The sequence below is a fragment of the Nannospalax galili genome, unplaced genomic scaffold (assembly GCF_000622305.1).
Source record: "Nannospalax galili isolate Female #2095 unplaced genomic scaffold, S.galili_v1.0 scaffold819, whole genome shotgun sequence".
Taxonomy (NCBI): domain Eukaryota; kingdom Metazoa; phylum Chordata; class Mammalia; order Rodentia; family Spalacidae; genus Nannospalax; species Nannospalax galili.
The window spans coordinates 1,511,829-1,529,160 of NW_008343717.1; the positions used below are offsets into that span (position 1 = coordinate 1,511,829).

Sequence of the window (17,332 nt, forward strand, 5' to 3'; positions counted from 1 at the left end):
CCTGCCCACCAAACATATATACATGCATACACACATGAACACATGCATACACCACACAAGGATGCCTGCTGGTATGTTAAATATTTTAGCTTAATAATGAACTTCCTAACTTAAAAATAAACACACAGAAAAGACGGGTGGTAATTTTTAATACTTCATGCTACAGTACCAATTTTCATGTACATACATATAAATACAGTTACAGACCATAAATACCGATTTGGCAAAATATCTGCCTTTAGGCAAAGAAAAAAAAAATCTTTGAAATAAACAACCTTAATACTGAGGACCACTAACTGCTGAGGTAACTTTTCATTCAAACACTACATTCTTACTGTAATTCAAGTGTTTATGAAATGTCTCATAACAAAAATGAAACTAATACACATTTTCAAACTAAACAAAAATATCTTAATTATAAATAGGGAAAATAAATATTCCTGGTAAAACTCAATCATAAGATTATTTTCTTTTAGACACCTTAATTTTAATTGACAAATTGTATGTATTTATGGGGGTTTAGTTTCAATATGTGAATATATTATAGAAGGGTCAAATGAGACTCATTAGTATCCCATGTTAGTCATTTCTTTGTGGTGAGAACATGTAAATCTTTTCAGTTGTTTTGAATGTATAATGCCCACTTTTTTTTTTAAAGGAACCTTCACACTGCTTTCCAAAATGGGTATACTACCTTATAGTGCTAATGAAGGTATACTAGGATTCCTTCCCTTCCCCCACATCCTTACCTATATTTTTGTTCATATTTTTAATAGCAGCCAATCTAGCAAGTATAAGATAGCATCTCATCATGGTTTTCATTTATATTTTGCTGAATCATCTACCTGTTGAACATCAGTGTGTCTTTTCAGGAATATCTGTTCAAGTGTTTAATAGGATTTTGTTGCTATTGAACAGTTTGAGTTTCAAGCATATAGCCTAGATTAAAAATGAAATTCATGAAACTCTATTGTATTTTATAAACTTTCAGAACCTTCTTATGAGTATCTCTTACTAGTCCTTAATTGTATCAACTTAAAGTTACTTATTACTTATAGTTACATAGTCTCAAGTGATATAAAATGGCAATGTTCTTTATCATTTAATATTCTGTCTTCAAGAGTTTTACTGGCTCCAAGTAATCCTGCCATACTTCTATTTAAGTTTTTTCAAAGTTACTTCCTAGTTTTCCATACTTTCCAGTTAATGCCTACAGTAACACACTTAAAACACTTAATTCATCTAAACAGAAACAATACAATTTGAGTTTGTAGTGACCTATGAAATCAATATTCACAATGACATTCAGTGTTATCAAAATGAAATGTTTCCTCTTACCAAGTTATGCATATAAAACCAAACATTATACATTGCTCTGGAGTTGTTACTGAAAAACAAAAACACGTACTTAACCATTTCTTCCCCACATCCGACATAATCATCTGTCAAGCCCTCTGGGCATGAACTTTCAGCAAAAATAAAATTTTTCTGCATTTATCAATTATCTTAGCAAAACAGAAATGTATTACTAATCACTTCCCTATTTCCAGGGCTTTTCTAGTCCTTCTTTTAAATAAGCAAAGTGGTTTCATGTTCTCATATCTCAAAGAATGATTTCTGAGACGCCTTCCTCAGAAATCCATTTTCATCTAATTTTATCATCCCTACTGAAGGGAACCAAAGCAAGCCAGCATTCCTTCACACTCCTCCCTCTTACACTGCAGTCCCTCCTATAACAGAAGTGTGTAACAAGCGGGGAGACTTCCTTTCCAGGAGTCCCTTCTTTCCAAAAGGTCTGAAGAGCTCAGGTTATTAAATTAAAGAGTTTGGAGAACAAATTCAGAAGTTTCTGCCGAAAGTTCAGTTTGTCTCCAATTCTTCTCAGTTGAGCGCACTCAGCTTCCAGATCTGAAAAGTAAAGTCTCCAAGTTAATATGGACAACAGCCCCAACTATAACCCAGCAAGTTTTAACACACTGAGGGACAAGCCGGGGGAGGGGCCCATACACTACTTCTTAAACTTCAGTGCACCTGTTTCCCAACATAAGAAAATGGTACTTAGAACATACACACACATACTAACCTATTGTTACAAACAACACACAGATCGGATAAGAATCTAGACATTCATTTCTTTTGCTCATTTAAGGAACTTTTTTCCGTAAGAGTCATAAAAGTTTATTCTAGGGCTGGAGAGATGGCTCAGTGGTTAAGAGCGCTGACTGCTCTCACAGAGGACCCAGGTTTGATTCCCAGCACCCACATGGTGGCTATGAACTGTCCTTAACTCCAGTTCCAGGGGAATCTGAAACTCTCTTCTGACCTCTGTGGCATTGCAGGACACGGGTGCACTCACATACATGCAGGCAATACACTCATACACATAAAATAATAAATATTTTTATAAAAACTTTATTCTATAGTTAAGTCTATAATCTAATATTTTGTTTTGAAACAGGGTCTCACATAGCTGAGGCTGGCTTTAAACTTGCCATGAAGCTGAGAATGACCTTGAATTCCTGATTCTCCTGCCTTTCTTCTCAGGGAGAGGGAGTGCTAGAATTATAGTCTGGCTTCCTAAAATAATTAAAATAATTCTTAAGTTGATATTTTAATCCAAGCCAATTTATTTCTACAAGCCTTATTTATATCAATCCATTGTCTTAACTGAGAAACTTTGATTCCCATATTTACTACTTTTTAAAAATTGAAGTACAGTGACATAGTGTCAAGAAAAAGAATGCTTTTAGCTGAGTGTGGTAGTGCATGCCTTTAATCCCAGCACTTAGGAAGCCTAGGCAGATCTCTGTGAGTTCTGTGATTTGAGGCCAGCCTGGTCTGCACCGAGAATTCCAGGCTAGCCAAGGCTACATAGTAAGACTCTGTCTCAAAAAACAAAACAAACAAAAAAAGTTTAAAAATCAGGTTTCCAAGTAAAGCTTATGCACTGAATGTAAATCTGATAGGGTTTTTAAAAATGACTTTGCAAAGCAGGCATGGTAGCACATGCCCTTAATCCCAGCACATGGGAGGCAGAGGCAGGTGGATCTCTGTGAGAGGGAGGTAAGACTGGTCTACATAGCAAGTTCCAGGCCAGTTGTGGCTACAGGAAGACCCTATCTCAAAAAACCAAATCAAAACAACAACAAAAAAGACTTTGCAAAGATCCTATTATGGCTCAAAATAAATGTGAGCCATAAATATGCAGAAAAGCATATAAATATTCAGCCCTACATTTCAGTCAGCAAGGTGAACATAATCTTCCTTAACCACTATCAAGAAACCTAACAAATTTGTCAATGTGTCTTTGTGGTACAGGCTGAAAAGGAGGGAAATACAAAGACATTTTCTTTTCACTAAGTGGGGTGTATTAGCATATAGTTTTTAAACAAAAAAATCAGGCTAAGGATGTAACTGGATTGGTAGAGTGTTTGCCTAGTATGCATGGGGCCCTAGGCTCCAAACCCGGGACTGGTGACACACAAGCCTGAAATCCCAGCACTCTAGATAGAAAGAAGGATCAGAAACTCAAGGTCATCTTCAGCTACACAGCAGGTTCAAGGCCAGATTGGGCTAAGAGACACAGTCTCAAAACAAAGCAAACAAAAAGTACATGCCTTTAATCCTAGCTTTAAGTCCCAACACCAGGGAGGTAGAGACCAAAGGAGTCTCATTTCAAACCCAGCCTGGTCTGCACAGCAAGTTCCAGGCCTCGGCTACATAGTGAGTCCTTTACTGAAAAAAACAAAAACCAAAAAGAAACACAGCATCCCATTTGTGAAGTTCTGAATTAACTGATGAGGAAAAAATTCTCAAAGAAAACAGCTTCCAGGTGCTTCTGAAATTTTGTTACAGTGACACATCTGTACAGGAACTATTATCTTTCAAGAGGACTTTCTTGGAACTAGTCTGTTCAGGCATTACCATGCGAGTATTAGACATTTCAGAGATATGATCAGAATTCCTGGGTTTCAAGAAAGAGCAAGTAGCTGAGAGAGGTGACCTAGGGCCAATGAAGCCGTGGTCACATAGGTGAAGCAGCTGTTTCAGCATGGCTACATGGCTACTGGCTATGGAACGGGAGTAAGGGAAGAGGGGACTTGCAACTGTCTGATTGACTAGCAAATAGGACCCCAGGAGACATCCAAGCATCCAGCCGCTGCCCCCGCCCCCCGGAGGGGGGGAGGAGAAGGGAAAAAGAGCATGCCCCTCCAGAATCCCACCCCTCCCCCACCCTCTTCATAATGGATGGACAGTTAAAATGCTAAGTAAGAAGGAAGGCCTCCTGGGTTGGTAACTCAGGTGTCCCAGCGGGGTCTCCATAAACCTCCATTTGTCCCCCTGTGTGACCCACTCCAAGAACCTTAAACTTTGCTTTCCTTAGTGACAAGAAATTTCTAAGTCCTCAGAGAAGGGAGTCCCCTAGGAAAACCACCTGCCTGGTGCAGTGACTGGGGAACCCTTCTCCAAGACAATAGTGTCCCTTGTACTTGCACTTTTTCTGCCCTGGCTCTGCAAAGATAGAAAAAAAAGTGGAATGAAAAATAAAAGTGAAGGGACTGGAGAGATGGCTCAGTGGTTAAGAGCACTGACTGCTCTTGCAGAAGACCAGGGTTCGAGTCCCAGCACCCACAAGGAGGCTAACAACCATCCTAACTCCAGTTCCATGGGAGCTGACGCCCTCTTCTGACCTCTGTGGGCACTGCACGACACGGGTGCGCTTACACGCATGCAGTCAATACAATTACATACATAAAACAAAAATAATAAATAAAATATTTTTAAAAAGAGAAAAAGAAAAATGGAAAGTTAAGGCTAAAGGAGAAAGCAGCTTTTTGGCCTGGATAAATTGCAAGCTACTCCTTCAAGTACTTCATAAGGGTGTTCTAGGGCTCGCGACAGTGGGGCCTGACCTTGAAGCCATCGCGAGCCCCAACGGACCGACCAGGGCCGCCCAGGGTCTCGCGCTCCACGGCAGGGTCCTTCCTTACCTGCCGGCAACCGCGCAGGGCTCGGGCTCCGCTGCGCGCTCTTCCGAGCCTTCTTTCCGGGCATCTCTGCTAGCACTGCTGTGATGTCAGCAGCACGCCCAGTGGAATTCAGTTTATCTCCAATTCTCCTAAGCTGAGCGGCACACTCCAACTCTAGCTCTGAAAAGGAAAGAAACCCTCGAAATTAATACTGACAACAATCCAGCGAGTTGGCACGCCCACCTAGGTGACAGCCGGCCTAAATGACAAGACCAGCAACAGGGATGTTTTCTCTTCACTTTAGCTTTGGGTGCACCTGTTTCCCAAGTGTGAGAAAAACATAACATGTACACCCACACGCCAACTCATGGTGACTCACAAACAAAAAAGTTACGAATATAGACATTTACTTTGAAAAAAATTGTTTTAATATCCTGGATGAAGCAAGTGTTATCTTCACAAAGATACTGCAGACAACATGGTTAACAACTTAATCCGCCCACTGTGAGATCACCTTTTTCTTTTTTTCTCATTTAGGATGGGCCACGGAACAGAAAATAAATTCTAAAACTTTTTATAAGTAGAACTGCTTTTCCAATGGCAGTATTTCATTGCTCAATTATGCCTCCTTTAAAAAACCTCTTGATATTTTTTTCATAAGACTCATAAAACAGCTGGACATGGCAGCACATGCCTTTAATTCTGGCACTTGGGAGGCAGAAGCAAGATAGATCTTTGAGTTCCAGACCTGCTTGATCTACATAGTGAGTGCCAGGCCAGCCAAGATACATAGTGAAGCCTTACCTCAAACTCGGAATTTTAATCCAAAATTAAGTTCACACTCCCTAAATATTTTAGAGTTAAACCAGCATCTTCTTGCAAGCCTAATATTTACCAGTTCATGGCCTTTTAAGCAGAAGATAAGTTTAATTCACATTTACTACCTTTCAGAATTAAGGTACTACAATTAGCTTACTAAGAAAATGCCACAAATAAAATTAACATGAGATCCATGTACTTCTATTATTTTATTTTATTTTATTTTTTGTCTTTTTGAAGCAGGGTCTCCTTGTAGCCTCAGCTGTCCTGGAACTCACTATGTAGACCAGGCTGGCCTTGAACTCAGAGATCCGCCTGCCTCTGCCTCCCAAGTGCTGGGACTACAGGCGTGCACCACCACGCCCGGCTTACTTCTTATTTTTTTAATATTTCAAAGTCCAACTCGGGTTGCTCTGGTCCACTTCAAAACCATAACCACGAAAAACCATCATGAACACAAATTAAAAACCTGGCCTGTTTTGTAAGTAAGATGATACTTAGGCTTGAAATAAATGAGTAAACTGTAAATGCATAGTAAAGTAAGCTCTTAAACCTACATTTAGGCCAATTTCTCTCCTCAACAAATGATTGAAACCAGGAGGCCTCATAAATCTTGTAGTATGCCATTTTTAATGGAATTTTGAAAAATTATTTATGAAACATTCTTTAAGGTGAGATATAAACATACAGTCCTTAAAAATGCATCATACAATTTGGGAAGTCCTGATTTCTGGGGGCAGGGAGGAGGATCAGTGTTTTAACAAAAAGAGGGTGACAGATAATAGGTCCCAGTCATTTTCCTTCTTTTTGCTAGGTGCTGGGGATCATTGAACCCTGGGCCACACACATGCTGGGCAACTGCTCTACCACTGAGCCCCACCCCAGTCCTAGTTACCTTAATTTGGAAGGGGTGGGTTTGAGTCAGGTAACCCAGACTGGCCTTGAACTATGCAGCCCAGTTAAATTCTCCTGCCTTAGCCTTATGGAACACTGAGATTAGAAACATGCACCAACATGCCTGGCACCTTATTTTATTGAAGTTACACATTTACAAATGTATTGCTATCTAACAGCACTTTAGAGAATTCCTGCTGTTCCTTTTCCTTGGGCACTAGGTAAGTCTATTCAGACAGTGCCATGCACATGTCAGACCTTTCAGAACCAGGGTCAGTACACTTAGACACGAAAAAAAAAAAAAACCAAAGAAGATGAACAATGTTCCTCCACCTAAGCAAGAGCCAGAAAGAGTAGCCTATGCCAGCTAATTGGTACTTGCAATACACAACTTTTGCCTTGCCCACAGGCCTTATAAAATAATAGGAGAAAGGGGGTGACAACTGTCTGATGTAATACCACTGTGCCCCACAGAGTATTTCCGGCCTCCTTGCAGCCCCGAAGGTAACTGTCTGCCGCCTTTAAGATTTATTTTAAAATGGGGGAGGGGAAAGCCAACCTTAACAGTTGGGTGGGAGTTGCATTTGAGTGTCTGAGGAAAGAGGGATTAAGAGATGAAAAAAGGGAATCGAGGACTAAATTCTATTCCCCTAAACTTCCCTTCCTTCCCAATTTAGACAGTTAAAGGAAGGCCTCCTAGGCTCTTCCACTCTGGAGACTCCGCCGGGCCTCCAGATGCTTCCAGTCGTTCAGTATGGACAAGCTGGGACAGTGTGAAGCTGGACCACTGCTCTTCAGTGTTGGAAGTGGGGCAGTGGAAATGAAATCAAGGAGGGCTCTCTGAGATGGACTTCGGAACAGGAGGGCCTGTCCCGGGAAGAGGTAGGCCTAGAGCCTCCTGAGGCCTCTCCCACTCCCACCTACCGCGAACACACCCCCGGGAACCACCGCCTGCACTACCACTTTCCCTCCTCCTGGCCCCCAGAAAAAGCAAGAAGAGAGAAGGTGGAGACACAAGAGAGGCAGCTTTCTGGCCTAAAATGCACCTGCATCCCAATGGCAAGCTGGGCTGTCCCCCGGCGGCACGCAGTCTTGGTAGAACCCTCTGAAGAACTTTCTAGACGCATCTCCAAGGCACGCGCCAAGGAGCCGATCTGGCCCGAGCCAGAGGACACGAGCATTCGGGCCCGAGCCTAGAAGGGCTAAACCGCCCTGACCGTGACCTCAACCTCCACCCAGACCTCGACCCCTTCCGTCCTGGGTGTCCGCGGGCCGCAGCTCGTGGGTACCTGCCCGCGTGGCGTTCGATGGCGCGCTCTGACGCGCCTCGCTCCCGGGCATCTCACAAAGCGCGGCTGCGATCGCTGCTGCACACGAGAGGGTGGGGGGCGGGGGGGTGGGGGTGGGGCTGTGGTCCCCAAGCCGAGCACTCGGCTTTCAGTAGGACTCGGGCTGCGCGGGATGGACCGGCCTGTCTCGCCACCCGGACGCACAGAGCTCCCAACGTTTGGCACCCGCTGCAGTCGGAGTCCTCTAAAGTCTGGCGCTCAGAGCCCGCTCTCCGATCATATGGGGGACTTCCCCGGTGACGTAGGGAAACTTGCCACCGGGCACGCCCCCGTCCCCGCCCCTGTCTCCTCCCCATGAGCCGATTTGGCTTGGGGAGTGAAGACTAGCTCCCCGCCCGACAGTCCCAGATGCGCCCCCAACCCACCCCCAGCGCAACCTGCTGGGACTTGCGGGAGACCTGCGCGGCACCGAGCCTCCGCGGGGGCACCCCCACATTGCTTTCTTAAAAGTCGGGGGTGGAAGGAAAGGATCAGATTTGGGAATTTGCAAACACCCCAGGTCCAGTCAACTGCTGCCCCTATGACGGAGACTGGAGTGACTAGGGACAAGTTTCTCTGGGAAGCAGGTTGAGAGCGGGAGACGCCAGGCGCTGGGTCCTCATTAAACGCTGGCAATTAGAGGCCAATGTAAACAACCCCGGAAAAGAAAAACTTTTCGAATTCATGAGCGTGGATAGTTCCAGGGAAGTGAAAAGATATCTTACAGAGGCCACGTGAAACAAGTCCCCAAGTTGGAGAATAAAATAAAACTCTGGGAAAATTGCGGAGTTACTGCAAATTTGTTAGGTGAAGATCAAGCAGAAGATAGCGTCCGCGTTGGGCAGGCCACTGTTCCTGGAGTGGAGTATTCGAGCTGGTTTTTCCAGACTGTAATAGCTAAAAATCAGAACTCATTTCCTCTGGAGCTCTGGATATTGCACAAAAGAAGGGGTCGCCATGATATAAGAAATATTCACCTCTTTTGTGGAAGAAGACAAGGTCTCTGAGAACATGAAGTTATTTGCTCCCTGGCTGGCTGGCTGGGTGGCTGGCTCGGGCTCAAATAAGTCTGTTACTTAGAATAGTGTCATTTCTCATTGTTAACAGGCTTGAAGGCCATTCATGCTAAAGACTTTTTAGCTTTAATTTTCTCATCTTGTCCTCAATATAACCCTGGCAAGTGTGGCCACCTTTCAGATGCAGAAACAGTTTGTTAGAGATTAAATTGCCCAAGTTCGCCTACATAGACAGCAATGTCCCCTGATGTGAACCCAGACAGGCTCACTGAGAGCAAGCGGTGTGTTTTATTATGTTTTATTTAATGTAGAGCTTCCAGGTTCAATGCAGGCAGCTGCTTGGGCTTCCAAGAAGTGTTCACAGCATTAAAAGCCCGAATTTCTGACATCTTTTGGAAAATAAACTCTAAGCACTCAGAATCCATTTCCCAAAGTGAATTGCAGGTGTGGTGAAGCATGCCTGGAGAGGCAGAAGCAGGCAGATCTCTGTGAGATGGAGATCAGCCTGGTCTCCATAGCAGTTCCAGGCCAGCTAGGGCTACAGAGAGACTCTGTCTCAAAAAATTAAATTAATTAATTAATAAATAAATAAATAATGCCAAAAACCAAAACTGCAAAGTAGGCTGACAACAGACTCGTCAGTCCCCTTTAGAGGGAGCTGGGGTTTCCAACACTCTGCTGTTTGCATTTCTCCTGTGGGTTATCTGGCTTGTCTGTTTACGTTAATCATTCAATCAATACAAACTAGCAAATATTTATTTATGGTTTGGCTCTAGAGAAGGACAAACAACATTGTAAGAATGGAACAAACTATTCGAGTTTAGCAACTTTGTTTTGAAAGTGATGTTGGGTGTTTTTTAGTGTGGTAAATAGTGTAGGCAAGAATGAACCAAATTGTTACCACGTGACAAGAAGCAACGCTTGAGGTGGGTTAAGAAGCAGAAAGAGGGATGGAACCTCTGTTCCCGAAAACCTTGTAACTCAAAACCAAGGGGACCCTCTCAAAGTTGATAATGAGTTCCTTAGTCCATAAAAATATAGTTAACTTCTTGATTGCATCAACTAGTAAAACGTCTGTTTAAATGAGCACCCTGAAATGTAATGACTACACATAGCAAGAAAAGCAAATTATAACATTGTTTACCTAGAAGGCCTGCCTGTGTCAATCTTGACTTCTAACATTATCATTATAAAAGATTGTTGACTCATAAAGGCTATAAATCTTAGGCAAATTTGTGCCTTGGCCAGAATTACAAATTCATCTTGCTGAAAGAAAAATATAGGGGCGAGTAGGTTTCAGACTAGGATCAAAAGCAGCAAGTTGATGGTTGACATTTTAAGACTGGTCTGTACAGTCATTTTTCTGCTTTAACAATGTAGGAAAAGAGTTAGAAGCCAAATGTGAAATGCCATGTATTTTTAAAAATATTTTATGTATTATTTTTATTTTATCTGAATGAGTGTAGTCTACATGTATGTGAGTGCACCTGTGTCAGGGAGGTCAGAAGAGGGCTTCGGATTCCCCAGGAACTGGAGTTAAGGAATTGGAGTTAAGGGTGCTGGGAATTGAACCCTGGGCCTCTGCAAGAGCAGTCAGTGCTCTTAACCGCTGAGTCATCTTTCCAGCCCCAAAATGCCATGCAAATTAACAAAAGGGTTATCAAGGTCATAGATTAATAGTAACAGAAAAGTTATGAAATATTATAATCCCCTACAACCTGTGAGAAAATAGAACTGATAAAAATGATAGTTTTCAAAACTATACCATGGACTAGACTTAAAAATGACAGTCCCAGGGGATGGAGAGATGGCTCAGCATTTACAAGCACTGGCATTTATGAGCAGAGAACCCAGGTTGGGTTTCCAGCACCCACATGGCAGCTAACAACTGTCCGTAGTCCATAACTCCAGTTCCACGGACTCCAATGCCTTCTTCTCGCCTCTGCAGGCATCTTCGGGTACACTTACAAACATGCAGGCAAAACACTCGTAGACATAAAAGTTAAAAAAAGAAAAATGTCAGTCCCGGTCTGCAGACACAGCTCGTTGGCAGAATGTTTGCCTAACATGTATGAAGTCCTGGGTTCAATTCCCAGCACCTCATAAATCAGGCATGATGATTCATAAAGGGATATTTAAAGAAAGCTTGATGATAGTGCATTTGGAAGATGGAGGCAGGAGGATCAGAAGTTCAAGGTCATCCTCAACAACATAAGAAGTTGGAGTACAGTTAGACCTTCAGCAGACCCTGTATCAAAAAAAAAAAAAAAAAAAAGGTACAAATTCATTGTCTATGCTATCAACATTTTGTTTTGTTTGTTTCTTTTTTGCTTGAGACAGGGTCTCTTGTAGCTCAGGCTGGCCTCCAGTTTACTATGTGGGCAAAGATAACCAAAAATTCCTGATCCTTCTGTCTCCACTTCCCAAGCACTAGATTACAGGCGTATATACCACCACACCCAGCTGTCAATGTGTTTTTTTTAAAAAGATAATAAAGATATGTAATCAAAGAATGATGTAAAGTTCAAAAGAGTGAACATTTTGTCATGTTCAGTTAAAGTGCACAGACTGTTACAGACTGACACGTTGCTTCACCTGTTTTTAACGTAATTAAACTATTAGGCAGGAAGCCTAATGCAGTGCACATGAACCTGACAGCCCTGGAGCTCATAAATGTACTTGGGACCCAGCAGTTTTGAGATGTGTATATGGAATTCGGAAAATTGATTTTCCAGGTGTATTCCCATCTAACTAAAATTTCTCTTCACCTTGTACATTTGACAGCTGAAAAAAAAATAATAGTAATAATAAGGGCCAAATTTTACCCAAAAAGTACTGTTCAGGTTCAGAAAAAGAGATATACATGAGATTTTTTTTTAAAGCCCACCGTAACAAACCTGACTCGTAATGGAATAATCATTCACATATTTTAAACACAAAATAGGATTGAATAGCTAAGCCAGAAGACATGAGACATGAATGCAGGATAGCTAAAGGAAGTCTTTGATGAAATAAACAGCCTATAGACCTGCTTCTGTTTATTCATTCAAAAAGGACTTGCTTTTTTCCCATAAAGCATGTTTTTTATTTTATTTTATTTTTATTATTTTTATTTTATGAGTGCATTGCCTGCATGTGTGTAAGTACACCTATGTCATGCAATGCCCTCAGAGATCAGAAGAAGGTCTTGGATCCCCTAGAACTGGAGTTATGTTACAGATGGTTGCTAGCTCCCATGTGGGTGCTGGGAATCAAACCCAAGTCTTTTGCAAGAGCAGCCATTGCTCTTAACCACTGCATCATCTCTCCAGCCCCAAAGCATGTATATTAGCAGGAAATTTGTCTGATGCTTTCATCAGTTAAATCACTGCTATAGGACAGACCCTTGTGCTAAGTAATCTAGAAAACATTTCCCACCCTTCTACCTCTCCATCTACCATGGAGATACTCTCAGATTTCCCGTGAATAAGAGTAGCTTAAAGCCAATCATGATGGCTTATGCCTGCAATCTCAGCATTCAAGAGCTTAAAGCAAGATGTCTGCCTTGAATTTGAAGGTGGCCTGGGCTACATAGCTCCAGGGGAGCCTGGGTTACAGAGTAAGACCCTTTCTCTGCAACAACAATAACGACAATTGCTTGAGCACCTTCTTTTTTGAATATTTCATCTATTATTTTTATTTTACGTGTATGAATGCATTGCCTGCATATATGCAAGTACACCTGTGTGTGCAATGCCAGTGGAGGCCAGAAGCAGGAGTAAGAGCCCCTGGAACTGGAGATATAGACAGTTGTTAGCCTCCATGTGGGTGCTGGGAACTCATCCCAGGTGCTCTGCAAGAGCAGCCAGTGCTCTTAACCACTGAGCCATCTCTCCATCCCCACTGAGCACCTTCTTAAAACTCACAGCTGACCCCAAAGCTCTGGTTGGACCTGAGATTCTGCACCTTTAACAAACTCTGGTGATTTTGGCCTGTGGACGGTTTGGAGTAGCAAGGCTAGAGGTGGTCATGGATACTAACTGGCAGGTGCAATAAGCTGTGCAATGGTACTATGCCAGGGAAATTGTGGCATGCTCTGGAGCCATCTGGATGGGCAGCTACATCAAGACCTGATGTTTGCCTAAGTGTCAGCAGCCAAGCAGTGAAGCCAAAGGGAAAAATAAGACCCAGGCAGGAACCAAGTGAGGAACGATGACAGGGGAGTGTGACAAGCTGCCAGAGGAATTTTGGTATTACTGTGAGGGCAATAGGGAAAGTACCGAAGGTGTCATGCAGGTGGGTGGTATGATCAGATTCTAGAAAGCTCCCTCTGTCTGTGGGGCAGTGAGATCAGTTGGACTGAGCCCTGAGACAAGCAGGACTTGTAAACACATATGGCAATTCTCACACAGGATGGTAGTGGCAGCAAGGACAATTACAGCTTCAACTTGTATTAAAATCCCCACAGGGAGTGCTGGAGAGATGGTCCAGTGGATAAGAGCTTGTATTGCTCTTACAGATGACCTGGGTTCGATTCCCAGCACCCACATGGAAGCTTATAACTGCCTGTAACTCTAGTTCTAAGATACCCTCTTCAGGCCTTAACAGGCATCTGCAAACATGTAACACATACACAAACATGCAGGCACATACACATAAGTAATTTTTTTTTAATTCCCATAATGAAAGAAAAAAGAGGACATGAAGTTCAGGTGGGTAAGGAAGTGGGGGTGAATCTGGAGATGACTATGAGCAAACTACATGGTATGCAAACCTCAAAGAATTAAATATTTTTTTTGTTTTAGTTTGTTGTTGTTAAAACAGGATCTCCCTGTAGCCACAACTGGCCCAGAACTCACTATGTAGACCTGGCTGGCCTCAATCTCACTAACATCAGCCTGCCTCTGCCTCCCGAGTGCTGGGATTAAAGGTGTGTACCATCACACCAGGCCCTAAAGTATTTTTTTTTTTTTAATTTGCACAATGTCTGCTGGGGAAGGATCTCATTCGAGCATAGCATGTCTTATTTTTCAGCATGAATGTAATTGACATTTTAAACCTATTTTGGTTTACTAGAACTACAGTGTAAAAGTACCACAAACTGTATTTGAAACAATAAGATTTTGTTCCAGTTTTAGAAGCTGGAGGTTTGGAATCCATGTTTCAGGAAGACTATAATGTCTTTGAAATGTCTATGGTGAAATCCTTTCTTTCCTCCCCTAGCTTCCTGTGTTTATGGAGTTCCTTAATTTGTAAACTGGCACTGAAGCACCTGCCTCACTCCTCACCTGCAGTTCTCCTCTATGTGGCCTGTGGACCAGGCTGGTCTCAAACCTGCAGTAATCTTCCTGCCTCAGCCTCCTGAGTACTGGGATTACAGGTGCCTGACACTATGCCCAGCTTCTCTCTCTTTTTTAAATTATTTTATTAATTTTTTTTACTTTATGTATTTATTTATTTACTTGCTTATTATTTATTTATTTCCTACAAAGATTCCAGAAAAGAAATAGACAGTGGTATATTCAAAACCTGCCAGTGAGTGGTTAGGGTGCAGCTTAGTGATAAGAGTACTTGCCTAGCCGCTAGAAATTCTGGTTCATCCTCGGCACTACGAAGTACAAAACCTACCAGTAGAATACAGGGCACAGATTGGGACTGCCTGAATTTTTTTAAAAATATTTTAATTTTATGTGTATGCGTGTATTGCCTGCATGTAAGTAAGTGCACCCATGTCGTGCAATGCCACGGAGGTCAGAAGAGGGTTTAGGAGTTAGGGACAGTTTGTAGCTGCCATGTGGGTACTGGGAATGGAACCCAGATCCTCTGCAAGAGCAGTCAGTGCTCTTAACCACTGAGCCATCTCTCCAGCCCCTGCCTGAATGTTTAAATTAGCATAATTATTGATTTTCAACAAGTTCAATTACTTAAGAGGACTTCACTGAGTAGACTATTAGTCAACACTGTGCTTATCAGAATGCTGAATGGAAATAAAATGGTGTTTGCACAGTTATTGACTAGCTGATGGTTATGCACTTCATTTTCATGGGAAAACAGGATTATCTAGTGTAGTACTTGGGAGACAGAGACATGCAGATTTCTATGAGGTCAAGGTTAGCCTACAAGGTTAGGTCTACAAGGTGGGTTCCAGGTCAGCCATGGCTACTAATAGTAAAACCCTGTATCAAAAAGTTAAATATAATAAGTTAATGCAAATATAATTTAAAAGGTGCAAGTGATTTAGTAGCAAATAATAGAAAATGGTTAATGTAGAAATTATATATACATGGAAAAATTTTACAAAATAATTAAAAGATTTCTACAATTTCTACACTCCCTCTCCCACACTTTCCCATGCAGTATTGAGACTTGAACCTACCACTGAACTATATTCCTAACCCTTTTTGCAATTTTTATGACAGGGTCTCATTAAGTTGTCCAAGTTGGCCTTTAACTCACTTTATAGCACAGGAAGGGCTTGAACCTGCAATCCACCTGTTGGAGCCTCTTGAATAACTGAGATTACAGTAGGTTTGGGCCACCAGACTCAGCTCATGGCCATGATTCCTTCCTTCCTTCCTTCCTCCCTCCCTCCCTCCCTTCCTTTTTTCTTTTCCTTTTTTCTTTCAGATTTATTTCATTTTATTTTTTAAATATTTTATTTATTATTTTTATGTGTATGCTTGTATTGCCTGCACGTAGGTAAGTGCACCTGTGTCATGCAGTATCCACAGAGCAGAGAAGAGGCTGTTGGATTCCCCAGAACTGGAGTTACAGGCAGTTGTTAGCTGCCATGTGGGTGCTGGGATTCGAACCCGAGTCTTCTGTAAGAACAGCCAGTGTTCTTAATCACTGAGCCACCTCTCCAGCCCCCAGGTTTATTTGAAGTATGTGTGTGTAGGTGCCCTCAGAAGCCAGAGGCATTGGATTCCCTGGAGCTGGAGTTACAGGCATTTGTGAGCCACCCAATGGGGTGGGACCTGAACTCAAGTCCTCTGCAAGAACAGCAATTGTTCTTAACCACTGAGCCATCTCACCAGCCCATTCTTCTTGTTGTCGTTATTGTGGAGACAGAGTCTTATTATGTATCCCTGGCTTGCTTAGAATTCACTATGCAGACCAGGCTAGCCTTGATCTCACAAAGATCTATCTGCCTCTGCTTCCCAAGTGCTGGAATTAAAGGCCTGTGCCACCATGCCTGGCCTGATCTTTACAAATTTGAGGCCTATAAAGCAAGTTCCAAACAAACCAGCACTACACAGTGAGACTTTTGTCTCAAAATAATGTTTAACAAGAAAAACATAAACAAAAGAGCAGTTAATCTGTATATTTATGCTTTTATGTGTTTTATTGATTGAATGCTATGTTTAATAAAGATAATCAATAATATATGTAGGAGACATTTACTTATTTGAGACAGAGTGTCTTTATGCAGCCCAAGTTGACCTTAAACTCAAGATCCTCCTGCCTCAGCCTCCTGGATTCTGGGACTACAGGCCTGTGCCACCACAAGAGGCTGAGGAGTTTTCTTAAAGGCCTGTTAATTGTCCTCAGGAATGGAAAGAGGCCTGGGCTTCCAGGATAAATAAACTTTGATAAAATGAATCTCAAAAGTAAGGGCGCATACTTGAGCACAAGACAGCCCTTTAACACTTAATTTGGGGGGCAGAACAGAACTGAAACGATCTGCAAGGGATAAGACGAAGATGGAAGTGCCATAGAGGAAAGGGAATTAGAAGCTGCTTTGTACATCCAGAAGATTCCAGGGTCATCACTAGCAGGCAAAGATATGATTCCCCCCCCCCATGTGTCCAATGGGCATCTGCTCCCTTTAGGGTGAGATGCCACAGGGTTCTGGCAGAAGGACTTGGAAACTGAGGGAGGCTGAGTTCTCCTAACCATCACTGATACCTATTTAATCCCCCAACTGCACCCCCAATGTGAACGGAGCACCACTGACACACAGCAGCTGTGGGGCTTGGGAGAGGGGTGCAAACCAATGCCTCTGACACCAGCCCCCCGCCTCTTCTCAGACTGCTTCAGAATCTTTGCCCTTGCTGTTGCCCCTGCCTGGAGTGTTCTTTCTCCTGATCTTTAACCTTTCTACACACTTCTGCTTTTCAAGACCCTGAACAAATGCCACTTTCTCAGTGAGGACCAAGGGACGGGGATGTAGTGTAGTGTGGGTACACTTGCCTAGCTTACAAGAATTCCTGGGTTCAATACTCATCACTGCAAAGAAAAAAGAAAGACCTTTTGTAGCAAGCCTGTCTAAAACTGCCATCCTTGTCCTCCAGTGCTGTCACCCACCAGGGAATTTGTTCATTGC

At 42.6% G+C, this 17,332-nt stretch overlaps 1 protein-coding gene across 3 annotated transcripts; it reads right to left on the reverse strand.

The window, feature by feature from the left end:
* Nucleotides 1-586: 586 nt before the first annotated feature.
* On the reverse strand, nt 587-8,072 carry Pmaip1 (phorbol-12-myristate-13-acetate-induced protein 1). 3 transcript variants are annotated; one of them, XR_003850609.1, is made up of 4 exons: nt 7,973-8,072; nt 4,992-5,150; nt 3,618-3,735; nt 587-1,908 (listed from the first exon to the last, which is right to left on the reverse strand). XR_003850609.1 is itself a non-coding variant. In XM_008840028.2 (3 exons), the coding sequence occupies exons 1-3, from the start codon at nt 8,022-8,024 to the stop codon at nt 1,805-1,807; spliced, it is 315 nt and encodes a 104-aa protein (XP_008838250.1). In that variant the 5' UTR covers nt 8,025-8,072; the 3' UTR covers nt 587-1,804. The 3 variants fall into 3 exon arrangements, 2 of the variants coding, with proteins under 2 accessions (XP_008838250.1, XP_029422761.1); XM_008840028.2 differs by lacking the exon at nt 3,618-3,735; XM_029566901.1 differs by lacking the exons at nt 3,618-3,735; nt 7,973-8,072 and adding an exon at nt 7,730-7,959.
* Nucleotides 8,073-17,332: the final 9,260 nt, after the last annotated feature.

Excerpts from the sequence above, each read along its gene's own strand:
- Pmaip1 (XM_008840028.2), bottom strand. The coding sequence starts at position 8,024 with ATGCCCGGGAGCGAGGCGCGTCAGAGCGCGCCATCGAACGCCACGCGG. Across the intron at positions 5,151-7,972 it reads ATCGAACGCCACGCGGGCAG|AGCTAGAGTTGGAGTGTGCC; the intron begins GTACCCACGAGC and ends TTTCCTTTTCAG. Across the intron at positions 1,909-4,991 it reads CCCTGCGCGGTTGCCGGCAG|ATCTGGAAGCTGAGTGCGCT; the intron begins GTAAGGAAGGAC and ends TTTACTTTTCAG.